Here is a 27,429-nt window from a genome sequence, read left to right as displayed (position 1 = left end):
TGTGGGTGATCAAATCTGATAGAGACATCTGTTTCTGTCTGTGCTTCAGTTGTTGTTTGTAATCCGTCCAAGACTGCGGAAGCTTTTCGATCAAGAGTTCGGACACGAATTCATCTGGCAATTTTATGCTTTCAGTTTTGATATCTTCAATCAGCTTGTGATATTCGTTTATTTGGATTTTGATGTCTTTGCCTTCGATCATCTCCCAGCGGTAGTAGTTTGCAATTACGAACCTTTGTCTGACGATGTCTTCGGCAGTATATTTGAGGATAAGAGAATCCCAAATGTCTTTCGCATTCTTATAAGAAGCATAAACATCAAACAGATTGTTAGATAACACACTCAGTAAAGTGTGACGGCATACCTTATTTGCATGGATCCAGTCGTCAACTTGTTTCGCAGCCGTGGTTGAGTCGGGTTTGGCAGTTGTAAGTGCATGAGCAACTCCGTACATGTCCAATAGGGTGGACACGCGTTCTTGCCAACGTCGGAAGTTCTGACCGGTGAAGACTTCAATTTTGGAGACGTCCGGAAAAGGTTTCGCAAAAATGGTTTGTGTTGCGGAAGCAACATTTGATGTTCCCGTAGCGGTGTTGTTGTTGTTGTTCGGATTTTCAGCCATAAGTCCTTACGATTGTAGTAAATTAGGCTTTAAAACGAACAAAAAGATTTCCCTGAGGCGTGAGTAATCACTGTCCGTAAGGACTTATCCGCGGTGTATTGCGTAAGTCCCCCAGGATACAACAGGAACTCCCCGGTAATTTCCGAGGATCAGAACTAGCAAGTTTCTCTTTAAAAGAGTAAACCAAATAGAACCCAAAAATATTATGATATTAAAATAAAGAGGAGAGAGAAAGTGAAAAGTGGAAATTGGGGAAAGAAGAAGGTGGTGAGCGGAGGAAGAAGATGAAGTAGTGAGAGTTGCGTTTTCTGAAGAGTGGAACCCTTGTTTATATAGGGAAACAGGTAACAGCCCCAAACGGCCACTACCCACGTTCCAGTAGCCATTGGTGGCGCGATTTCAGGTTCCAACGGCACCACTTCTTCAACCTCCGAAAATCCAGCAAAGCAGGGGCGGAACGACTTCTCCACTGCAGCAACGATTCCGAAAGACCAGGTGAAGCAGAACGTGCACTTGCAACGGTAACATTTCAGTTTTGGATTTCGCAACAAAAATCTCAATGCGTTTGATTTTAGGGTTTTCTCGCATGCCCTGTTTTTATTTGCAATACCGGAGCTTCGTTTTACAACACTTTATTCATGTGTCAAGACTCTTTTCCCAGCATCTTCACTATTAAGACGATTCTAAGATGCTTCGAACTTGTTTCTGGTCTGAAAATAAACTTCAATAAATCAAAGTTGGCAGGAGTAAGTGTCGATAGGTATTCCCTGAAAACCTATGCGAAAACTTTAAATTGCAATACCTTGTGGATCCCTTTTAAGTACTTGGGACTAGAAGTAGGAGGTAACCCAAGGAAGAAACAACTTTGGGAGCCTATTGTTTTTTTTTTATCGACAAAAAACAAATAAAATAATATGAGATATTTCAGGATACCTCAACCCTTATACAGGTAAGTGACTGAGATACTCATCTTCAAACAACCTGGCAACAATTGGATAACCAACAGGACAAACTCAGTAGACTGGACCTACCTATCTCCTAGATACTTTGATTGGCCCATTTTGTACCTATTCAACCTCATTCGTGCCCCACATTTTGAAAATCTCTTCCATTCCCATCTTCTAACACTTTTTCTCTTGTAAACACACAACATCTGCCTATTCTTTCTAAATCAATTCACGTAGATACTTCTTTTTATTGTGTTAGAATATATGGCCTTAAACGAGAGGGGAGTGAATTGTTTAAGAGAGGTTTTTGAAAACTTTTCGAGATTTAACAAAATTCTTTGTGGGAATCCAGAACAAGAATCAAGTTAGCCAAGAATATAAGCAATGAAACAGCAAAGCAAAAGAAAAACAATCGGTTGTTTCTTCGAAACAATCGATTGTTTACACCAGTAAAGCTTAAAACAGAATTTAAATGAGTTTAGAGTAAGAGAGAGATACACCAACAATTTACTCTTAAGCCAAGAGCTATCCTTAGAAAATCATTGGGTAATCCACTAAGTAATCAAACCAGATTACAACACACAAACCACCAAAGTAGTGACCTTGAACCCTTCAAGAAACACACTCTCTTTGACAAACACACCAAGAGTATTGATCTTAACAACCTCAAGAGCACACAACACTCCTTGGCAACACAACACCAGAAATACAGTAGGTTGAGAAGGGATTACACTTGTTCACAGTACAAACTGAAATTAATACAACTGCAATCCTATTTCACTCTCTTTGAAAAAACCAAAGATGTGAATGTTCAAATCGTAGAATCAACTTCTTCACAACTACAAAACTCGAATTTGTTTCTTTTTTTTTGTTTGAAAACATAAACAAACCATTTATATTTTCCAAAGATTGGTCAAAGCAACTAATGAAGGAGCGTATTCGTTGAAAATCATTTAAGGCACATTCAACAACCAAAACAGAATTCTGTTAGGATTTTCAAAGAAACAATCGGTTAAAACCACGAAACAACCGATTGTTTGGTTTGACAGTTAAGTCAACCAAACTAAAACAGTTTTCAACCTTTTCAAAACTCCTAAGAGTAAAACAACACGTTGTTTTTCACTTAGTTGGAAAAACACTTTATCTTCTAAAAGGTTTTAAATGACATCAGTTTTAGATTCAACAAAGAAGTGGATCACATTCTATTCTACCCAGATCCCTCCCAAAACACAGCAGCAACACCAGCCTTGCATCAAACATCTTGGATTTGGATTCTTCAAAGCACTTGATCACTCTTGATCAACATATTGTCCCCCCCTACGCCTCTTATATTCATACTAAAGATCTTCATCATCGGAAAAGTTGTTCTCCACCCTGCTTGTGCTTCCCCTCTTAAAAGCTAAATTATCTCTTAATTCCATAGCATGTAACCGGCCTATAACGATGTCCTTTTCTCCCGAAAAAGAGAAACCCAACTCCTTTCCAATAGTCTAGATTCTCAGAGCCTCAGAATGCTCGTTATTCAACTAGAACAATCTATTATAGTTATCAATCGCACTGTCAGATAAGCAATTGGTAAAACTTTGAATGTCTAACCTTGCACCTCGTTGTTCAGATGGAAAATTCTTTAGTTGAAGGACCACTGATGATGATCTCCTCCTCAACACAACTGAACTGAGCGATCCTCCACCTCCAGCGTCGCCTGCGCCACCGTTTGCCCCCTCCGCCATGCTCCCTGGGCTTGAAAACGTCGTTGCTTCAACGCCCTAGCCCTTGACCACGTGGTGATCATGGGCGTTTCTTCCACAACTACTGGTGGGGACTCCGCGCTGGACCCTCCTTTCCTCCTCTTCTTCGACGAGCCAACGTTGTCCAACTCCTTATGAGTTCGATATTTGTCCTTAGGGACAAATTATTAATTCTGACTTAGTACACTTGTTGTAAAAGATTCATCAAGTTTTTGGTGTCAAGCTTGAGGGTATGGGGAATTTGTAGGTTAATTTCTTCAACCATCTCATTTGCCAAAGCAAGATTCTGATGGAAAATTTTTAGACGATGACCATTAACTTTAAATGTCTTGTTGACCTCTATATTTCCACAACACCATGAGGATGGATACGAGTAACAAGAAAAGATCCAATCCAAAGTGAACGAAGCTTTTCATGCATGAGTTTCGGTCTAGAATTAAACATTAATACTTTCTAACCTACAACAAACTTTCTTAATAAAGAAATGATCATGAAAATGTTTAGTCTTTTCTTTATAAAACTTAGAGTTTTTGTAGGCCTTTAGATGAATCTCATTCAATTCTTGTGGCTGAAGTTTTCTTTGTTCTTCTACTTGGTCATAATCATCCAAGTTACATGCTTTGGTTGCCAATATGTCCTATGTTCAATCTCTAGAGGCAGGTGACATGCCTTACCAAAGACAACTCTAAAGGGAGACATCCCAAAAGGTGGTTTGTAAATAGTCCTATGAGCCTAAAGAGCGTCATCTAGACAATGACTCTAATCTTTCCTATTAAGCTTTACCAATTTCTCCAAAAAAAAATTGTTTCTTTGTTGGAGATTTCAGCCTACCCATTGATTTGGAGATTTTTTTTTGTCCACAAAGAATAAAGTAAATTAAAGGGACATTTAGGTGTCTCAACCTTGTACAAAATTACCAAATATATAGCCTAAGGAGCATGTAACAGAAAAAGAAAAGTACAAGCTAGATAAAGTTGCATGTTAAGACCCTATATAACCATCTAACACAGCCTAAGCTTCTAAACTGGACTTGGAAAAAACAACAACAGATCAAACCTCAAAAAACAGATGAATCCCAAACACTCTTTCTCAACATATCATCATAATATTCAACCCCATATCTCCAAAACATGCTGATAAGATGAATTGCAATCTGTTATGTGCACGAACACTTGCTTGCTCCAACAAAACATGCTCACCAAATGCTCACCAACAATGCTCTTGATATAACCATAGATCTTGTCATACAAGACAAATTCTTCTATTTCTTTAGTGACAACATCCGATCTAGGCCTAAGACCCAAATTTGCCCTTGCTTTTCCTAGCTCCAGAAGTACTTCATGATCCTCCATCCAGCCCACCAAACCCATTTTACTGCCCAATTCTGCTAAATGATGATCTCTCCCTGCCTCAAGAAACCGCACAAGACCAGCACCTATAGAATTGGCCACTTCCCCTGCACAAAAGCATTCTACCACCACGCATCTACACCAAACCTCTTCTAGCCTTCTACTGCAAATAACCCTGCTATAAACCTGCTTCAGCTGCTACTGACCCTGGTATACTCAAAATTGCTCCAAACATCCCTACCCATTGATCTGGGGATGGTAAGATCTGGAAACTCTATATGTCACTCTCATACTTCTTGAGTAGAGTGAGTAGAGTGTCTATAGACCGATTACATAATAAGTTACCTAATCACTGTTGATTTTGGCTTAATCCCAAGTCCCACATCGGTGGGTTCATTGTTTGGGAAGGAAGTTTGAGGGTTATAAATTAAACTCTCCTCCTTCACTGTTATATATCCCAATTTGTAATATCTTCTCTCACAATAATAAAAGTGAGATGTTTTTGCTGTTCTCGGAGATTAGGCTAAACAGGCCGAACTCCGTTAACAATTTTCGGGTGTGTTTTTTCCTCTTTATCTCTTTTATTATTCTGCTTTATTTATTCAATATTATTTGTCGGGTAGCTCTGTTAGGGTATTGATTTAGTGGGAAAATTACCCGTTTTTCCCAACAAGTGGTATCAAGAGCCGAAGGTTCGCCTTGGGTTGTTTGAAATTATTTGTAATATTGAATATTATATTTTGAGTTTGTAATGGCAAATCAAGAAGAAGAAGCGAAGAATGTATCCAGAGTGTCGGGCTCCTCGTCATCATGGTCGAGGTTCCCGGTGTCCACTTTGAAATTGGCGGTGGAAATATTTGATGGCACTGGACATTTTGGCATGTGGCAAGGAGAGGTCTTGGACTCTCTTTTTCAACAGGGTCTTGATATTGCTAGTGAAGGAGAGAAACCAAAAGAGGTAGAGGAGAAAGACTAGAGTATCATCAACCGGTTAGCATGCGGAACTATTCGATCCTGCCTATCCAGAGAGCAAAAGTACGCTGTAAAAAACGAGACTTCTGCACACAAACTGTGGAAGGCATTGGAGGACAAGTTTCTGAAGAAGAGTGGTCAGAACAAGCTCCTGATGAAGAAAAGGTTGTTCCGATTTGACTACCAACAAGGTACTACTATGAATGCACACATCACTATGTTTAATCAATTAGTAGCAGACCTGTTGAATTTAGATGTGAAGTTTGAGGATGAGGATTTGGCTTTGATGTTGTTATCATCTCTTCCTGATGAATTTGAACATTTGGAGACTACGCTCCTTCACGGGAAGGAGAATGTGCCGTTAGATGCTGTTTGTTCTGCTTTATATAGTCATGAATTGAGAAAGCAGGATAAGATGAAAACCAAATCAACGACATCAGAAGAAGCATTGGTGGCAAGAGGTCGTCAGCAAAGCCAAACAAAGGAAAGAAGAGGGATGTCTAAGTCTAAAGGTCGAGCAGTTGCCAAAGATGAGTGTGCTTTCTGTCATGAGAAAGGACACTGGAAGAAAGACTGTCCAAAACTGCAGAAGAAAGAGAAGGCTCCACAAGATACAAATGTTGCAGAATGCAAAAGTGATGTGGAATCAGATATCTCTTTAATTGTCTCGCTTTCAGCATCACCGTATCCAGATGAGTAGATATTGGATTCAGGTTGTACCTATCATATGTGTCCCATTCGGGATTGGTTCTTTGAATTTCAAGAACTTGATGGCGGGGTTGTTTACATGGGTAATGATAATCCATGTACGACAACTGGGATAGGTTCAATCAAGCTGCGGAATCATGATGGATCCACCAGAATTTTGCGAGATGTACGGTACATGCCAAAGTTGAAGAAGAATCTCATCTCATTGGGGGCTTTAGAATCTAAAGGCCTAGTCGTGACGATGCGAGATGGAATTCTTAAAGTAACTTCAGGAGCACTGGTGATGTTGAAAGGCGTGAGGAAGAACAATTTGTATTACTATCAAGGTAGTACAGTGGTGGGGACAGTAGCGGTAGCAACTTCTAGCTCTAAGAAGGATGCTGAGGCAACGAAGTTGTGGCATATGAGGTTGGGACATGCTGGAGAGAAATCCTTGCAAATTCTTACCAAGCAGGGATTGTTGAAAGGTACGAAGGCTTGCAAACTTGAATTTTGTGAGCATTGTGTTCTGGGAAAACAACGAAGAGTGAAGTTTGGCACTGCAATTCACAATACCAAGGGTATTCTGGATTATGTGCATTCAGATGTGTGGGGACCTGCCAAGACTCCGTCAATCGGAGGTAGGCATTATTTTTTGTGGATGATTTTTCCAGGAGAGTTTGGGTGTTTACTATGAAGAACAAAAATGATGTGCTTGAAATTTTCCTTAAGTGGAAAGCTAAAGTTGAAAACCAGACAAGATTAAGGTTCTCCGAACAGACAATGGAGGAGAATACAAGAGTGATCCGTTCCTGAAGGTATGCCAAGATTGTGGCATAGTTCGGCACTTCACTGTTAGAAAAACACCACAGCAGAATGGGGTGTCAGAGCGTATAAACAAGACACTTGTGGAGAAAGTTCGTTGTATGTTGTCTAATGCTGAGTTAGGCAGAGAGTTTTGGGCTGAGGCTGTGACATACGCTCAACATCTTGTCAATCGTTTGCCATCATCTGCTATAGATGGCAAAACCCCGTTAGAGGTATGGTTTGGAAAACCTGCAACTAATTATGATTCTTTGCATGTTTTTGGTTCTATTGCATATTATCATGTGATTGAATCAAAGTTGGATCCACGGGCAAAGAAGGCTCTTTTCATGGGCTTTAGTCCTGGAGTGAAGGGATACCGTTTGTGGTGTCTAGAGGCAAAGAAGACGATTATCAGCAGGGATGTTACCTTTGATGAATCTGCCATGTTAAAGAAGGTAAATCCAGAAGGAGCTGATAGTACTCCGCAACAGGTGGAGTGTGCCCGGAAGCAGGTGGAGTTTGAGCCGACAGTGGTGATCCCAACACGAAATACCACAAGTGACTCTCCTATGGTAGAAGAAGAGCCAGATGAGGAAGAGGTTCCTACCCAAGAATCTCAACAACAATCAGCGCCAATTGCAGTTAGAAGACAGAGACGAGATATTCAGAAGCCTGCTCGTTTCATGGATATGGTTGCCTATGCACTTCCAGTTATTGATGACATTCCATCCACTTACCCAGAAGCCATTCTGAGTTCAGAGAGTGGTAATTGGGCAGGTGCGATGGAAGAGGAGATGCAGTCTTTGAAGAAGAACAAGATGTGGAAGTTGGCACAATTACCAAAAGGTAAGAAGGCAATTGGGTGCAAATGGGTATTTGCAAACAAAGAATAATTTTCTAATAAAGAAGATGTTCGCTACAAGGCAAGGTGGTTACAAGGGCCAAGTTTGAACGTTGTTTAGACTTGGTTAATATTTTGCACATTTGAAGTTGGCGCCCGGAGGTGCAAATTTGAAGCACTGTAAAGTTTGTTTTTGTTATGTTTTGAGAAGATTTGTTTAGGTGGGACTTGAAATTAAGCCAAGGTGGAGATTTGTTGATTTTGGCTTAATCCCAAGTCCCACATCGGTGGGTTCATTGTTTGGGAAGGAGGTTTGAGGGTTATAAATTAAACTCTCCTCCTTCACTGTTATATATCCCAATTTGTAATATCTTCTCTCATAATAATAAAAGTGAGCTGTTTTTGCTGTGCTCGGAGATTAGGCTAAACAGGCCGAACTCCGTTAACAATTTTCGGGTGTGTTTTTTCCTCTTTATCTCTTTTATTATTCCGCTTTATTTATTCAATATTATTTATTGGGTAACTCTGTTAGGATTTTGTTTTAGTGGGAAAATTACCCGTTTTTCCCAACAATCACTAACAATGGCTTGAGGTACTCCAAATCAACAAAAGATGAACATTATTAGTCCTTGTGGCTAGCTTCCACCCACTTGGAGACATAGTAATATATTAATTGTTGTTGGATTAAATAGAGTTAATTGTTGCTTGTTAGTTAGCTTAACTGCAAAATCATATAAATAGGAATTGAAATTATAAAACATAGCATAGAAAATATTTTTAACATTCAATCTTCCTTCCATAATATATGTGCGGATCCAATATTGGTTTTCCGTTTCAATAATATTCGTGTGTCGTTTTCACACCTAGATCTTTCTTTTGCTTTTCTTCTCTCGTTCCCTCTTTTTTCTTTCTGTTGCCTAAAAATACTTTAGACTCTCACGTTATACAATCATTTCTATCATTACACGATCGCCTTTGTCTCTTAGACGTTTGTGCTATATGTTCAGCAAAATTAGGGTGTTAACGATTTTTACTATGGTAATGATTCCGGCAACAAAAACAACTCCAAGAACCACCTAAACAAATGATTTCCAAACACCTTATTCGGAAGAAGATATCTCTGTCCACCACCGCAAACAACACTGCCAAGAATTGAAGACACGATGATGGTGCTGACAGAGCATAACACAATGAAGACGAGCAATGTCACGGGATTGCACAACAGAGAGATAGAAGAGAAATTTAAATGTTAAGAAAATTAATTAGATTCAAAATTTCAAATCTGTGAGTCTTCAAATATTAAAAAAGTACATGTAACGAGTTGTCTAGGACTCTATTCCCTTATGTATGGGACGTGTCACTTTTTTTTTTATAGAGACGTAATAAAGGTGTCACTGCAGTTCTTCAAATTGTGTATCATTTTCTTCTATATTATCTTTTTTTTTTTTTTTGCGTGAGAGAAATGACACGCAAATGTATGCTGAGTGACTGATTCTCTTTTCCTTCTTCAATTACTTTAGAGTACGTTTAAGTAATCTTTTATAAAGAAAACAAATCTATAAATAAAAAACAACTTATAAAATTTAATTTTAAAAGACTAATATAATAACACTTCTATATAAATATAAAAACTAGTGTATATAAAATCCATATCAAAATAGTATTATTTATTTTTAAAATATTTTTTAACCACACTCATCAGAGATGCGGTAATTGTATTAAACTTTCCCACACAATTATATAGATTATTCAAACACGAGAAAACTTGTACACATGGCGACACTTAAAGAGAAACTCAATTGGAATTTCCACAATGAAGCACGCAAAGTTCTTCCAGGAACCATTATTAATTACGGACCAAAATTAAATTTCCTAGAGTTTGAACATAAAAAAAAAGTCCTATACGTGTGTTTCGAACAGTAGAAAGTCTGTGGTCAACGTCAACACCCCTTGTTCTCCGTTTGCAGACACACGGTAACAAACAACCTTGCATTTTGTAAGTTGCAAATGTTGTTTCCTCAGTTTTTCATACACAAATCCTCTATTTAAACACCTTATATTCTTCCAATTCTTTCATCCCAAAAACTACTCAATATCATTAGACACTGTTATTTATTTTCATATGCGTATATTAATTACATAGTTGTGTGCAGTTAAGTTACGTACGTGTTCTAAAACTCAGATATGGAGGCAAAACAACACAAACTCACCTTGGAAATTACACTTATGTCGGGAGAAAATATAAGTGTAGATCGAAATTCAATAGCGGAGAAGGCATACGTTGTTGTTCGTGCCGAGTCTCTGAACTGCTGTACGACTAAAATGGTGAATGGAGATGATGGAATGCATGCATGGAATGAAAAAATGTTGTTAGAGGTTCCTTCATATGCAAGGTCTGTTACCTTTGAGGTCCAAAGCAAGAAATTCAAAGGAGTTCGCCCTGTTGGGGTAGCAAGGATTGCTCTTTCAGATTTACTTATCGACAAAAACGATAATGTTTTGTCCGAAAGTGTGTCTCAAATGTTTTGTTACGGTTTGAGGAATTGGGAAGGTCGACGTAATGGGATTATTCATTTCTCAGTAAGGGTGATGAATAACTTGTCTTCAGAAACAAAACAAGAGAAAGACATAAAGATGATGAAGTTTAGAGAAATTGAGAATGGAGTTATAGGGTTTCATGTCAATCATAAGAAACCAAGAAATGTTGTCATTGGCATTCCTTGTTAAGGTTTTTTTCTTATGGAGGTAGAGTTCTCCTTCAATTCCCCTCACCCTTTCTCTTTTCTTTGAGTTTATGTTCAAAAGAAGAATGGTTATTGAAATTAAATATCTTGTTTGATTGTAACTTATATAGAATATCAGTCTCTACTATAAAATAGCATATTTCTCTTCCCTAATTTTGTTTAAGTATTCAAATATTATACTTTTCTCATATCTTATTTTGATGGCATGTTCAAAGTTTTGATAGGACTATGGTGAATTTGACCAAATAAAAATTTCAAAATATTTAAGATAAGCTTGAATTAACGCCACTTATCCATAAAACAAACTAACCTTAATAAGTTAGAGCGTCTGATAAAAAAAAAGTTAAAGCGTAGGATGGAAAAAAAATACGTACATTTATAATTAAAACATAATTTAGCATGCATATGTTGAATATTATATGAATATATATATATATATATATCATATTATGGGTGGTGGCCTGATAAACCCAACAAATACTAGAGGGTCTAGGGTCTAGAGGGTCTAGGGTCTAGAGGGTCTAGGGTCTAGAGGGTCTAGGGACTAGAGGGTCTAGGGACTAGAGGGTCTAGGGTCTAGAGGGCCTAGGGACTAGAGGGTCTAGGGCCTAGAGGGTCTAGGGACTAGAGGGTCTAGGATCAGAGGGTCAAGGATCTAGAAGGTCTAGGATCTATAGGGTCTTGGGTATAGAGGGTCTAGGGTATAGAGGGTCTAGGGACTAGAGGGTCTAGGTTCTAGAGGGTCTAGGTTCTAGAGGGTCTAGGATCTAGAGGGTCTAGGATCTAGAGGGTCTAGGGCCTAGAGGGTCTAGGGCCTAGAGGCTCTAGGGCCTAGAGGGTCTAGGGACTAGAGGGTCTAGGGACTAGAGGGTCTAGGATCTAGAGGGTCTAGGGTCTAGAGGGTCTAGGGTCTAGAGGGTCTAGGGTCTACGGGGTCTAGCGGGTCTAGGGGGTCTAGGGTCTACGGGGTCTAGAGGGTCTAGGGAATAGATGGTCTAGGGATTAGAGGGTCTAGGGTCTAGAGGGTCTAGGGTCTACGGGGTCTAGGGTCTACGGGGTCTAGGGTCTACGGGGTCTAGAGGGTCTAGGGGGTCTAGAGGGTCAAGCATCTAGAGGGTCTAGGGTCTAGAGGGTCTAGGGACTAGAGGGTCTAGAGGGCCTAGGGACTAGAGGGTCTAGGGACTAGAGGGTCTAGAGTCTAGAGGGTCTAGGGTCTACGGGGTCTACGGGGTCTAGGGTCTACAGGGTCTACAGGGTCTAGGGTCCAGGGTCTAGGATCTAGAGGGTCTAGGGACTAGAGGGTCTAGGGTCTAGAGGGTCTAGGATCTAAAGGGTCTAGAGGGTCTAGGATCTAGAGGTCTAGGGACTAGAGGGTCTAGGGACAAGATGGTCTAGGGTCTAGAGGGTCTAGAGGGTCTAGGGACTAGAGGGTCTAGGGTCTAGAGGGTCTGGGATCTAGAGGGTCTAGGGACTAGAGGGTCTAGGGACTAGAGGGTCTAGGGACTAGAGGGTCTAGGGTCTAGGGACTAGAGGGTCTAGGGACTAGAGGGTCTAGGGTCTAGAGGATCTAGGGTCTAGAGGATCTAGGGTCTAGAGGGTCTAGGGACTAGAGGGTCTAGGGTCTAGAGGGTCTAGGGACTAGAGGGTCTAGGGTCTAGAGGGTCTAGGATCTAGAGGGTCTAGGGACTAGATGGTCTAGGGTCTAGAGGGTCTAGGGTATAGAGGGTTTAGGGTCTAGAGGGTCTAGGGTCTACGGGGTCTAGGGTCTACGGGGTCTAGGGTCTACATGGTCTAGAGGGTCCAGGGTCCAGGGTCGAGGATTTAGAGGGTCTAGGGACTAGAGGGTCTAGGGTCTAGGGCCCAGAGGGTCTAGGATCTAGAGGGTCTAGAGGGTCTATAGGGTCTAGGGTCTAGAGGGTCTAGGGACTAGAGGGTCTAGGATCTAGAGGGTCTAGGGACTAGAGGGTCTAGGATCTAGAGGGTCTAGAGGGTTTAGGATCTAGAGGGTCTAGGGTCTAGGGTCTAGGGTCTAGGGACTAGAGGGTCTAGGGTCTAGGGACTAGAGGGTCTAGGGTCTAGAGGGTCTAGGGTCTAGAGGGTCTCGGGACTAGGGGGTCTAGGGTCTAGAGGGTCTAGGATCTAGAGGGTCTAGGGTCTAGAGGGTCTACGGTCTAGAGGGTCTAGGGTCTAGAGGATCTAGAGGGTCTAGGGACTAGAGGGTCTAGGGACTAGAGGGTCTAGGGACTGGAGGGTCTAGGGACTAGAGGGTCTAGGGTCTAGGGTGTCTAGGGACTAGAGGGTCTAGGGTCTAGAGTGTCTAGGATCTAGAGGGTTTAGGGACTAGAGGGTCTAGGGTCTAGAGGGTCTAGGGTCTAGGGTCTACGGGGTCTAGGGTCTACAGGGTCTATAGGGTCTAGGGTCCAGGGTCTAGGGTCCAGGGTCCAGGATTTAGAGGGTCTAGGGTCTAGGGACTAGAGGGTCTAGAGGGTCTAGAGGGTCTAGGGTCTAGAGGGTCTAGGGACTAGAGGGTCTAGGGTCTAGGGACTAGAGGGTCTAGGGACTAGAGGGTCTAGGGTCTAGAGGGTCTAGGAACTAGAGGGTCTAGGGTCTAGAGGGTCTAGGATCTAGAGGGTCTAGAGGGTCTAGGGACTAGAGGGTCTAGGGTCTAGAGGGTCTACGGTCTAGAGGGTCTAGGGACTAGAGTGTCTAGGGTCTAGAGGGTCTAGGGACTAGAGGGTCTAGGGTCTAGAGGGTCTAGGGACTAGAGGGTCTAGGGTCTAGAGGGTCTAGGGTCTAGAGGGTCTCGGGACTAGGGGGTCTAGGGTCTAGAGGGTCTAGGATCTAGAGGGTCTAGGGTCTAGAGGGTCTACGGTCTAGAGGGTCTAGGGTCTAGAGGATCTAGAGGGTCTAGGGACTAGAGGGTCTAGGGACTAGAGGGTCTAGGGACTGGAGGGTCTAGGGACTAGAGGGTCTAGGGTCTAGGGTGTCTAGGGACTAGAGGGTCTAGGGTCTAGAGTGTCTAGGATCTAGAGGGTTTAGGGACTAGAGGGTCTAGGGTCTAGAGGGTCTAGGGTCTAGGGTCTACGGGGTCTAGGGTCTACAGGGTCTATAGGGTCTAGGGTCCAGGGTCTAGGGTCCAGGGTCCAGGATTTAGAGGGTCTAGGGTCTAGGGACTAGAGGGTCTAGAGGGTCTAGAGGGTCTAGGGTCTAGAGGGTCTAGGGACTAGAGGGTCTAGGGTCTAGGGACTAGAGGGTCTAGGGACTAGAGGGTCTAGGGTCTAGAGGGTCTAGGAACTAGAGGGTCTAGGGTCTAGAGGGTCTAGGATCTAGAGGGTCTAGAGGGTCTAGGGACTAGAGGGTCTAGGGCCTAGAGGGTCTACGGTCTAGAGGGTCTAGGGACTAGAGTGTCTAGGGTCTAGAGGGTCTAGGGACTAGAGGGTCTAGGGTCTAGAGGGTCTAGGGACTAGAGGGTCTAGGGACTAGAGGGTCTAGGGCCTAGAGGGTCTAGGTACTAGAGGGTCTAGGTACTAGAGGGTCTAGGGACTAGAGGGTCTAGGGACTTGAGGGTCTAGAGTCTAGAGGGTCTAGGGTCTACGGGGTCTAGGGTCTACAGAGTCTAGAGGGTCTAGGGTCCAGGGTCTAGGATCTAGAGGGTCTAGGGACTAGAGGGTCTAGGGTCTAGGGCCTAGAGGGTCTAGGAACTAGAGGGTCTAGGGTCTAGAGGGTCTAGGATCTAGAGGGTCTAGGGACTAGAGGGTAGGGTCTAGAGGGTCTACGGTCTAGAGGGTCTAGGGACTAGAGGGTCTAGGGTCTAGAGGGTCTAGGGACTAGAGGGTCTAGGGTCCAGAGGGTCTAGGGACTAGAGGGTCTAGGGCCTAGAGGGTCTAGGGCCTAGAGGGTCTAGGGCCTAGAGGGTCTAGGTACTAGAGGGTCTAGGTACTAGAGGGTCTAGGGACTAGAGGGTCTAGGGACTTGAGGGTCTAGAGTCTAGAGGGTCTAGGGTCTACAGAGTCTAGAGGGTCTAGGGTCCAGGGTTTAGGATCTAGAGGGTCTAGGGACTAGAGGGTCTAGGGTCTAGGGTCTAGGGTCTAGAGGGTCTAGGGTCTAGAGGGTCTAGGGACTAGAGGGTCTAGGGACTAGAGGGTCTACGATCTAGAGGGTCTAGGGACTAGAGGGTCTAGGATTTAGAGGGTCTAGGATCTACACGGTCTAGGGTCTAGGGTCTAAAGGGTCTAGGGACTGGGTCAAGGGACTAGAGGGTCTAGGGTCTAGAGGGTCTAGGGTCTAGAGGGTCTAGGATCTAGAGGGTCTAGGATCTAGAGGGTCTAGGGACTAGAGGGTCTAGGTACTAGAGGGTCTAGGTACTAATTTATGCAATTTCATTTTGGGTCTTTATTGCGCTGAAAAAAATTCACACAAGCACTTTCGTATGTTGTTTGCACCCAGGCAAGGAGGCACGTCCATAAACGAATCACAGATAGAAGATACGGGGAAAAAAAGCAAGGTAGTTTTCTTTTCGAAAAACTGGTTTTGTTCACTCTCGGTCTAGGACTTATTACGCCTTTCTCCTTGGGTATTTTGGACTGCAATTTTTTTCAGACATTCGTCACTGTGTCTATTGAGTTTTGGCTGAGGTTTGAGCCCCAGATTCGTCCCACAAGATTGGCAATAAATTTTTTATTCGTCACTAGCAGGGCTGAAAGGAAAGTTCATTTGTGTGTGAAACTGTTTGATTTTTTTGGTGGGTGAATACTCATCCGTTTGACCTCAAATTTGTCGCGTTTTGTCCCAAATTTAGTGGAGATTCTTGGGTGGAATTTCAGGAAAAAAAATATTATGGGAAAAGTTTTCAGAAATTTTGTGCAAACCAATGCTATCCTCTACCGAAACTTGTGAAATTCCGACCTAATTTCTGCAATTTAATTCTGGTTCCGTATTGCGCTGCAAAAAATTCACACAAGCACTTTCGTATGTTGTTTGCACCCAGGCAAGGAGGCACGTCCATAAACGAATCACTAAAAGAAGATACGGGGAAGAAAAGCCTGGACGTTTTCTTTTCGGAAAATCGGTTTTGTTCACTCTCGGTCTGGGACTTACTACGCCTTACTCCTTGGGTATTTTGGACTGAAATTTTTACCAGACATTTGTCACTGTGTCTATTGAGTTTTGGCTGAGGTTTGAGCCCCAGATTCGTCCCACAAGATTGGTAATAAGTTTTTTATTCATCACTGCCAGGGCTGAAAGATAAGTTCGTTTTTGTGTGAAACTGTTCGATTTTTTTCGTCGGTGAATACTCATCAGTTTGACCTGAAATTTGTCGCGTTTTGTCCCAAATTCAGTGGAGATTCTTGGGTGGAATTTCAGGAAAAAACTATTCCGGGAGAATTTTTCAGAAATTTTGTGCAAACCAAGGCTATCCTCTACCGAAACTTGTGAAATTTCGGCCTAATTTCTGCAATTTCATTCTGGGTCCATATTGTGCTGAAAAAAATTCACACAAGCATTTTCGTATGTTGTTTACACCCAGGCAAGGAGGCACGTCCATAAACGAATCACTAAAAGAAGATACGGGGAAGAAAAGCCAAGACGTTTTCTTTTCGGAAAATCGGTTTTGTTCACTCTCGGTCTGGGACTTATTACGCCTTACTCCTTGGGTATTTTGGCCTAAACTTTTTACCAGACATTCGTCACTGTGTCTATTGAGTTTTGGCTGAGGTTTGAGCCCCAGATTCGTCCCACAAGATTGGCAATAAATTTTTTATTCGTCACTGCCAGAGCTGAAAGATAGGTTCGTTTGTGTGTGAAACTGTTTGATTTTTTTCGTGTGTGAATACTCATCCATTTGACCTGAAATTTGTCGTGTTTTGTCCCAAATTCAGTGGAGATTCTTGGGTGGAATTTCAGGAAAAAACTATTCTGGGAGAATTTTTCAGAAATTTTTTGCAAACCAAGGCTATCCTCTACCGAAACTTGTGAAATTTCGGCCTAATTTGTGCAATTTCATTCTGGGTCCGTATTGCGCTGAAAAAAATTCACACAAGCACTTTCGTATGTTGTTTGCACCCAGGCAAGGAGGCATGTCCATAAACAAATCACTAAAAGAAGATACGGGGAAGAAAAGCCTGGACGTTTTCTTTTCGGAAAATCGGTTTTGTTCACTCTCGGTCTGGGACTTACTACACCTTACTCCTTGGGTATTTTGGACTGAAATTTTTACCAGACATTCGTCACTGTGTCTATTGAGTTTTGGCTGAGGTTTGAGCCCCAGATTCGTCCCACAAGATTGGCAATAAATTTTTTATTCGTCACTGCCAGGGCTGAAAGATAGGTTCCTTTTTGTGTGAAACTGTTTGATTTTTTTCGTGTGTGAATACTCGTCCGTTTGACCTGAAACTTGTCACGTTTTGCCCCAAATTCAGTGGAGATTCTTGGGTGGAATTTCAGGAAAAACCTATTCCAAGAGAATTTTTCAGAAATTTTGTGCAAACCAATGCTATCCTCTACCGAAACATATGAAATTTAAGCCTAATTTCTTCAATTTCATTCTGGGTCCGTATTGCGCTGAAAAAAATTCACACAAGCACTTTCGTATGTTGTTTGCACCCAGGCAAGGAGGCACGTCCATAAACTAATCACTAAAAGAAGATACGGGAAAGAAAAGCCTGGACGTTTTCTTTTCGGAAAATCGGTTTTGTTCACTCTCGGTCTGGGACTTACTACGCCTTACTCTATGGGTATTTTGGACTGAAATTTTTACCAGACATTCGTCACAGTGTCTATTGAGTTTTGGCTGAGGTTTGAGCCCCAGATTCGTCCCACAAGATTGGCAATAAATTTTTTATTCGTCACGGCCAAGGCTGATAGAAAGGTTCGTTTGTGTGTGAAACTGTTTGATTTTTTTCGTGTGTGAATACTCATCCGTTTGACCTGAAATTTTTCGCGTTTTGTCCCAAATTCAGTGGAGATTCTTGGGTGGAATTTCAGTAAAAAACTATTCTGGGAGAATTTTTTAGAAATTTTGTGCAAACCAAGGCTATCCTCTACCGAAACTTGTGAAATTTCTGCAATTTCATTCTGAGTCCGTATTGCGCTGAAAAAAATTCACGCGAGCACTTTCGTATGTTGTTCGCACCCAGGCAAGGAGGCACGTCCATAAACGAATCACAAAAAGAAGATACGGGGAAGAAAAGCCTGGACGTTTTCTTTTCGGAAAATCGGTTTTGTTCACTCTCGGTCTGGGACTTACTACGCCTTAGTCCTTGGGTATTTTGCACTGAAATTTTTATCAGACATTTGTCGCTGTGTCTATTGAGTTTTGGCTGAGGTTTGAGCCCCAGATTGGTCCCACAAGATTGGCAATAAATTTTTTATTCGTCACTGCCAGGGCTGAAAGGAAGGTTCGTTTGTGTGTGAAACTGTTTGATTTTTTTCGTGGGTGAATACTCATCCGTTTGACATGCAATTTGTCGCGTTTTGTCCCAAATTCAGTGGAGATTCTTGGGTGGAATTTCAGGAAAAACTATTCTGGGAGAATTTTTTCAGAAATTTTGTGCAAACCAAGGCTATCCTCTACCGAAACTTGTGAAATTTCGGTCTAATTTCTGCAATTTAATTCTGGGTCCGTATTGCGCTGAAAAAAACTTCACACAATCACTTTCTTATGTTGTTTGCACCCAGGCAAGGAGGCACGTCCATAAACGAATCACAAAAAGAAGATACGGGGAAGAAAAGCCAGGACGTTTTCTTTTCGGAAAATCGGTTTTGTTCACTCTCTGTCTAGGACTTACTACGCCTTACTCCTTAGGTATTTTAGACTGAAATTTTTATCAGACATTCGTCACTGTGTCTATTGAGTTTTGGCTGAGGTTTGAGCCCCATATTCGTCCCACAAGATTGGCAATAAAGTTTTTATTCGTCACTGGCAGGGCTGAAAGGAAGGTTCGTTTGTGTGTGAAAGTGTTTAATTTTTTTCGTGTGTGAATACTCATCCGTTTGACCTGAAATTTGTCGCGTTTTGTCCCAAATTCAGTGGAGATTCTTGGGTGGAATTTCAGGAAAAAATATTTCTGGAGAATTTTTCAGAAATTTTGGGCAAATCAAGGCTATCCTATACCGAAACTTGTGAAATTCAAACCTAATTTCTGCAATTTCATTCTAGGTCCGTATTGCGCTGAAAAAAATTCACACAATCACTTTCCTATGTTGTTTGCACCCATGCAAGGAGGCACGTCCATAAACGAATCACTAAAAGAAGATACGAGGAACAAAAGCCTGGACGTTTTATTTTCGGAAAATCGGTTTTGTTCACTCTCGATCTGGGACTTACTACGCCTTACTCCTTGGGTATTTTGGACTGCAATTTTTATCAGACATTCATCACTGTGTCTATTGAGTTTTGGCTGAGGTTTGAGCCCCTGATTCGTCCCACAAGATTGGCAATAAATTTTTTATTCGTCACTGGCAGGGCTGAAAGATAGGTTCGTTTGTGTGTGAAACAGTTTGATTTTTTTCGTGTGTGAATACTCATTCGTTTGACCTGAAATTTGTCACGTTTTGTCCGAAATTCAGTGGAGATTCTTGGGTGAAATTTCAGGAAAAAACTATTCCAAGAGAATTTTTCAGAAATTTTGTGCAAACCAAGGCTATCCTCTACTGAAACTTGTGATATTTCGGCCTAATTTCTGCAATTTCATTCTGGGTCCGTATTGCGCGGAAAAAAATTCACACAAGTACTTTCGTATGTTGTTTGCACCCAGGCAAGGAGGCACGTCCATAAACGAATCACTAAAAGAAGATACGGGGAAGAAAAGCATGGACGTTTTCTTTTCGAAAAATCGGTTTTGTTCACTCTCGGTCTGGGACTTACTACGCCTTACTCCTTGGGTATTTTTGACTGAAATTTTTACCAGACATTCGTCACTGTATATATTGAGTTTTGGCTGAGGTTTGAGCTCCATATTCGTCCCACAAGATTGGCAATAAATTTTTTATTCGTCACTGCCAGGGCTGCAAGATAGGTTCGTTTGTGTGTGAAACTGTTTGATTTTTTTCGTCTGTGAATACTCATCCGTTTAACCTGAAATTTTTCGCGTTTTGTCCCAAATTCAGTGGAGATTCTTGGGTAGAATTTCAGGAAAAAACTATTCCGGGAGAATTTTTCAGAAATTTTGTGCAAACCAAGGCTATCCTCTACCGAAACTTGTGAAATTTCGGCCTAATTTCTGCAATTTCATACTGGGTCCGTATTGCGCTGAAAAAAATTCACACAAGCATTTTCCTACGTTGTTTGCACCCAGGCAAGTAGCCACGTCCATAAACAAATCACAAAAAGATGATACGGGGAACAAAAGCCAGGACGTTTTCTTTTCGGAAAATCGATTTTTTTCACTCTCGGTCTGGGACTTATTACACCTTACTCCTTGGGTATTTTGGTCTAAAATTTTTACCAGACATTCGTCACTGTGTCTATTGAGTTTTGGCTGAGGTTTGAGCCCCAGATTCGTCCCACAAGATTGGCAATAAATTTTTTATTCGTCACTGCCAGAGCTGAAAGATAGGTTCGTTTGTGTGTGAAACTGTTTGATTTTTTTCGTGTGTGAATACTCATCCGTTTGACCTTAATTTTGTCGCGTTTTGTCCCAAATTCAGTGGAGATTCTTGGGTGGAATTTCTTGAAAAAACTATTCCGGGAGAATTTTTCAGAAATTTTGTGCAAACCAAGGCTATCCTCTACCGAAACTTATGAAATTTCGGCCTAATTTCTGCAATTTCATTCTGGGTCCGTATTGCGCTGAAAAAATGCACATAAGCATTTTCGTATGTTGTTTGCACCCAGGCAAGGAGGCACGTCCATAAACAAATCACAAAAAGATGATACGGAGAACAAAAGCCAGGACGTTTTCTTTTCGGAAAATCAGTTTTGTTCACTCTCGGTCTGGGACTTATTACTCCTTACTCCTTGGGTATTTTGGTCTAAAAATTTTACCAGACATTCGTCACTGTGTCTATTGAGTTTTGGCTGAGGTTTGAGCCACAGATTCGTCCCACAATATTGGCAATAAATTTTTTATTCGTCACTGCCAGGGCTGAAAGATAGGTTCGTTTTTGTGTGAAACTGTTTGATTTTTATCATGGGTGAATACTCATCCGTTTGACTTGAAATTTGTCGCGTTTTGTCCCAAATGCAGTGGAGATTCTTGGGTGGAATTTCAGGAAAAACTATTCCGGGAGAATTTTTCATAAATTTTGTGCAAACCAAGGCTATCCTCTACCGAAACTTGTGAAATTTCAGCCTAATTTCTGCAATTTCATTCTGGGTCCGTATTGCGCTGAAAAAAATTCACACCAGCACTTTCGTATGATGTTTGCACCTAGGCAAGGAGGCACGTCCATAAACGAATCACTAAAAGAAGATACGGGGAAGAAAAGCCTGGACGTTTTCTTTTCGGAAAATCGGTTTTGTTCACTCTCGGTCTGGGACTTACTACGCCTTACTCCTTGGGTATTCTGGACTGAAATTTTTACCAGACATTCGTCACTGTGTCTATTGAGTTTTGGCTGAGGTTTGAGCTCCAGATTCGTCCCACAAGATTGGCAATAAATTTTTTATTCGTCACTGCCAGGGCTGATAGGAAGGTTCGTTTTTGTGTGAAACTGTTTGATTTTTTTCGTGGGTGAATACTCATCCGTTTGACCTAAAATTTGTCGCGTTTTGTCCCAAATTCAGTGGAGATTGATGGGTGGTATAGGATAGGATCGAAATGGCTCTAATACCATGTTACAAAGTGGACTTTAAACATAACTCAACCCCATAAAACCGGCTCAATGAGTTGAGGATTTCACCCACTTGTATACAATGAATTTTCTTTATCTCTAGTCGATGTGGGATCTCCAACATGTTGTATGGTTAGAACATGTTTTAAAAAATATACTTTTTAAAATAAAATTAACTAAGTTTTAAGTTTCATAAATTAGAGTGTTTTTAATTAATTTTTTATTTAAAAATTGTTTTATTGAATATCTAAAAAATATTCAATTGAGTTTTTTTTTAAATTTTTTCTATTAACGAGACTGAGGTAACTATTATTTTGCCTTGTCATCTAATCATTTGTTTTCATGTGAAAAAAAAATACTTATTTAAATTTTAAGTTAAAATGTAAGTATTATTTCAATTATGTTCTTATTAAACATTTTTATTCTATTGAATTTAAAAAAAAATATTTTTTAATTAAATTGACACCTATTGATATGATATAATTTGATTTTGCAATTTCAAGCAGAATATAAACTTGAACAATACAAAAAATAAAGATATAAAATCATAATTATCTTTATTAAATATTATTATTTAGTGTCACATGGTTGATTTGATTCTTTTATATTTAATTTTGTAAAATAAAACTGTATCTCTTTCTACAAATAACTAGGATTCCAAATTTTTTTTCTTTTGATCGTCCAAATTTATATTATTACAATTTAAACTACAAAATCAAATTATCACAAATGATAAATACTCAATTAAAAAATAAAAAAATTATATATTTACTATAACTAAAATTTAACAGAAAATTAATTAAAAATATTCAAACAAAAATTATAAAAGACTTAAAACTTAATTAAATTAATTTTCTTATTTTTCATGTAGAAAAGTGTAAACAATCATACAAAATAAACGTAAAACGTCAGAAACTTGATTGAAATATGTAAATCCTCAGTCAAACAAAATTTTAATAAATTAAAAAATACAAATTTATAAGACGTGTAAAATTAAGTCTAAAATTATCATATATAATTTTCTTAAAGTCAAACTCCTCGAAAAAATTCTTAGGGAAGACCAAAATGTGAGACAAACAATATATTTGGGTGATTGGAGCGAGTCCTGAAGATAAATTTATTAATTTTTTTGAATTTTTATCGATTTTTTTTTTTAATGATATGAATAATTTTTTTCATTAGCATTAAATAAATAAAATTAAATGAGATAGTGTTCCAACTTTTATAAAAAAAAAGTTATAAAGTGTAGTATCTGTTAATTTCAAAGTTTCTTGGTAAATTATGAAAGTTTTCAAAAAAAACACTACTTGATCAGTTAATTTGCACCAAAGAAGAATAAAATATATAAGAAAACTAGGCATATCTTTTAAAACATGCCACAATTAAGTATCTTCCTCCCTGCATACTATTGAAACTGTAAAAGGATGATATGAATAATACTTCCAGTGAGAGAATTCATTTAAAAAAGAAAAGCATCTTATTCATCCTTCTCTCTCTCTCTTTGTGCTGATCAAAATCTGATCCTAAAGTGTGTAACCGTCACACAAGTGTCAAACATGCGACTTGGGTTTTGAATGACTCATCCGAGATCCTGATTTCTAGGTAATTGAATGGTTTCGACCTAAAAGTTTCTTGGTAAATTATGAGTAATTGTCCTGTACTAATTCATTTCTGTTTGACATATGATGAACTAGTTTACTAGTTTATGAACTATTCTTTTCCTCCAAACTAAGCTAAAAAGTCTCGTACACGACAGAACAAAATAAACTCTCACCTAATGTTCATTGAAATTAATGTTTTATTTAATTAGCTTTATTAGTGGATCCAATGTATGAAACAAATAACGGCTCTCTGAGGTTGCCACATAATTTGTTCGTAGTTACTTAGCTCTTTAATTTGCAAATACGTTCCCAGTGGTTTTTGACGTGAGTGAAGTTTTCTAACACGTAAAGCAAGTTTTGAGCTGAATATTATATGTTCTGCAGTGTCCTTTGGAGTTCCTTATAATTCGTATTGAAAAGTCCGTGGTCAACGTCAACACCCCTTGTTCTCCGTTTGCAGACACACCACACGGTAACAAACAGCCTTGCACTTTGTAAGTTGCAAATGTTGTTTCCTCAGTTTTTCATACACAAATCCTCTATTTAAACACCTTATATTCTTCCAATTCTTTCATCCCAAACACTACTCAATATCATTACACACTGTTAGTTATTTTCATATACGTATATTAATTACATAGTTGTGTGCAGTTAAGTCACGTACGTGCTCTAAAACTCAGATATGGCGGCAAAACAACACAAACTCACCTTGGAGATTACACTTATGTCGGGAGAAAATATAAGTGTAGATCGAAATTCAATAGCGGAGAAGGCATATGTTGTTGTTCGTGCCGAGTCTCTGAACTGTTGCACGACTAAAATGGTGAATGGAGATGATGGAATGCATGCATGGAATGAAAAAATATTGTTAGAGGTTCCTTCATATGCAAGGTCTGTTACCTTTGAGGTCCAAAGCAAGAAATTCAAAGGAGTTCGCCCTGTTGGGGTAGCAAGGATTGCTCTTTCAGATTTACTTATCGACAAAAACGATAATGTTTTGTCCGAAAGTGTGTCTCAAATGTTTTGTTACGGTTTGAGGAATTGGGAAGGTCGACGTAATGGGATTATTCATTTCTCAGTAAGGGTGATGAATAACTTGTCTTCAGAAACAAAACAAGAGAAAGACATAAAGATGATGAAATTTAGAGAAATTGAGAATGGAGTTATAGGGTTTCATGTCAATCCTAGGAAACCAAGAAATGTTGTCATTGGCATTCCTTGTTAAGGTTTTTTCTTATGGAGGTAGAGTTCTCCTTCAATTCCCCTCACCCTTTCTCTTTTCTTTGAGTTTATGTTCAAAAGAAGAATGGTTATTGAAATTAAATATCTTGTTTGATTGTAACTTATCTATGAATATCAGTCTCTACTATAAAATAGCTTATTTCTCTTCCCTAATTTTGCTAAAGTATTCAAATATTATACTTTTCTCATCTCTTATTTTGATGGCATGTACAAAGTTTTGATAGGACTATGGTGAATTTGACCTAATAATAATTTCAAAATATTTAAAATAAGATTGGATTAACACCACTTATCCATAAAACAAACTAACCTTATTAAGTTAAAGCGTCTGATAAAAAAATAGTTAAAGCGTAGGATGGAAAAAAATATACGTACATTTATAATTAAAACATATTTTATATCATGCAAATGTTGAGATACTTATGAATATAAATATAATACCACAATAGAGTTGTTGATCAAGATTCTGAACTACTAAGAATAATTTATTTAAAAACAATAAATATTAATAACAAATAATATATGAGTATGTATAATTTTTATACAAATAGATTTGATAGTAAGGATGTAAAAAATATGATTCAATATATTTAGTTGTAATTTAAAAAAAAATAGCACTTGCAACCATCAATCCTCATTTTCACTCTCATCATATATAAAAAATATTAATTATTAAGAAGTTGTATTGTTAAAATATGTTTTAAAAATATACTTTTTAGAATTAAGGTTAATTAAGTTTTAAGTTTCATAAATTAGAATATTTTTAATTAACTTTCTATTAAAAAAATTTATTGAATATCTAAAAAAGTTATATTTTTCAATTGACTATTTTTTTTTTAATTTTTCTATCATGCATTGTCATCTAGTTATGTGTTTTCATATGGAAAATAGAAAAATGACTTAATTAAATATTAAATTTCTCATAAATTTAAGTAGTATTTCAATTGATTTCTCTTTAAATATTTTTATTCTATTGAGTCTTTAAATTTTTATATTTTTTAATTGAATTCTCACATAGATATGATAGTTTGATTTTACCATTTCAAGCAATACAAACTTGACATTACAAAAAATAAATATATAAAATCATAATTATCTTTATTAAATATTATTATTTAGTGTCACATGGTTGATTTGATTCTTTCATATTTAATTTGTAAAATAAAACTATATCTCTTTCTAGAAATAACTAGGATTCCAAAATTTTATTTCTTTTTATCGTCCAAATTTATAATATTACAATTTAAACTACAAACTCAAACTATCCTCAATTAAAAAATAAAAATTGTATACATTTACTATAACTAAAATTTTATACATTTCCTGATTTCTATGTAATTGAATGGTTTCGACGTAAAAGTTTCTTGGTAAATTATGAGTAATTGTCCTGTAATAATTCATTTCTATTTGACATATGATGAACTAGTTGACTAGTTTATGAACAATTCTTTTCCTCCGAACTAAGCTAAAAAGTCTCGTACACGACAGAACAAAATAAAATTAATGTTTTATTTAATTTGTGGATCCAATGTATGAAACAAATAAAGGCTCTCTGTTGTTGCCACATAATTTGTTCGTAGTTACTTAGCTCTTTAATTTGCAAATACGTTGCTAGTGGTTTTTGACGTGAGTGAAGTTTTCTAACACGTAAAGCAAGTTTTGAGCTGAATATTATATGTTCTGCAGTTTCCTATGGAATTCCTTATCATTCGTATTGATTTCTCAGGTTGGTGTACCACACTTGCCTTATTTATTCATCTATGACTATATAAAAAAAATTGTATAAAATATGTGGAAGTTTTTTTTAATTAATTTACATCTAAACATATGATCCTAGATAATTTTTTATTGCTGATAAAAAAAATGGAATATCTTAATAAATTATTTCAGTTTGCTCTTTATTGCTTGACTTTTACCGTTTCATGGTGAAGTTCATTGGGAAGATTTCTAGAAGCTTATGGTAATATCATTAATTAGCAAACCTCGTTTTTTCGTGTTCACATATAGCGTAATCTTGCGTGTGATAATTTTGAAATAACAAAAGTTATAAAAAGTTGTATTAGAGGATGAAAGTATCAAAATACATCCTCATTACTATTATCCAAAGATAAACAATTCACAAGGAATAAAACACTATACGTCAATAACCTTGTAGGATAAGTGGCTACTATTGATTCGAAGATTAAATAAGTTGCTTATAATTATTATTTTTATCAGCACTTGTCAACGGTTATTGATGAGATATATATAATCAACTTTCTTTGGGAAAAATCTTGATTGAAAGCGTCATGGTTGGAACCATTCATGAAGTAAAAAAGGGATGTGCAGAGCTGTATGTTGTATGTGTTAAGTGTGTTTGTTTATGTGTTTGTATCATGTTTGTGAATGTGTGTAATCTTTAATCTTGGTTGTTGTTTTTTGATTTGATAGATTTCTTGTTCAGTGGTACTATGGATATTAGTATATTATAAAATTGTTGATACAATTTATATATTATATGTTATTTGACTACAAAATAATGGGCACATCAACCATCACAAATTACTAATGTTAGAGGGAAGAAGTTAAGAAAAAAGAATTAAAAAATAAGGAAAAGCTATAAAGGAACGAAAAATAAGAAAACAAATTGAGAATATCATTATTAACTTAAATATATATATATATATATATATATATATATATATATATCACATTCTTACAGAGAACAAATTTTTAATCATATACTATTAAGAAAATATTAATTATCAAATTATACAAGAGAATAAGAAATATCTCTTTTTCTTATCATTTTTTATATATAATTTTCTTATATCATAGTCTGATACTCGTACAAGACTTCACTGTCGAGCAAATTCAGCAATTGGCAAATGATATTTACTCGCTCAACAAAAGTGACATTTTTGTTAGCTCTGCAGGTAAAAGTGACATTTTTGTTAGCTCTGCAGGTAAAAGTGTTACGTTTGTTAGCTCTGCATGTTTGTTTGCTCATAACTCGTCTATTAATTATGCTTTTACGAAACCATGGATTTTGGATAGCGGAACAACCAATCACGGTAAATCCTCACAATTTTTCACACACACTTCATCATCATTTAT

The 27,429-nt window shown here is 38.5% G+C and overlaps 2 protein-coding genes across 2 annotated transcripts; both read left to right on the top strand.

Annotated features, from left to right (window-relative positions):
* Positions 1-10,064: 10,064 nt before the first annotated feature.
* LOC137809717 (uncharacterized) lies at positions 10,065-10,865 on the top strand. The gene has a single exon (XM_068610808.2). It carries the CDS (start codon positions 10,158-10,160, stop codon positions 10,698-10,700), a length of 543 nt encoding a protein of 180 aa, XP_068466909.1. The 5' UTR covers positions 10,065-10,157; the 3' UTR covers positions 10,701-10,865.
* Positions 10,866-23,447: 12,582 nt separating this feature from the next.
* LOC137809397 (BON1-associated protein 2) lies at positions 23,448-24,433 on the top strand. Its single transcript, XM_068610516.2, has 2 exons — positions 23,448-23,585; positions 23,743-24,433. The coding sequence occupies exon 2, from the start codon at positions 23,774-23,776 to the stop codon at positions 24,314-24,316; it is 543 nt and encodes a 180-aa protein (XP_068466617.1). The 5' UTR covers positions 23,448-23,585; positions 23,743-23,773; the 3' UTR covers positions 24,317-24,433.
* The last annotated feature ends 2,996 nt before the right edge of the window (positions 24,434-27,429 follow it).

This window comes from Phaseolus vulgaris, chromosome 2 (genome assembly GCF_051622355.1).
Source record: "Phaseolus vulgaris cultivar YP4 chromosome 2, ASM5162235v1, whole genome shotgun sequence".
Classification (NCBI taxonomy): Eukaryota; Viridiplantae; Streptophyta; class Magnoliopsida; order Fabales; family Fabaceae; genus Phaseolus; species Phaseolus vulgaris.
This window is presented reverse-complemented; position numbering and strand designations above follow the sequence as displayed.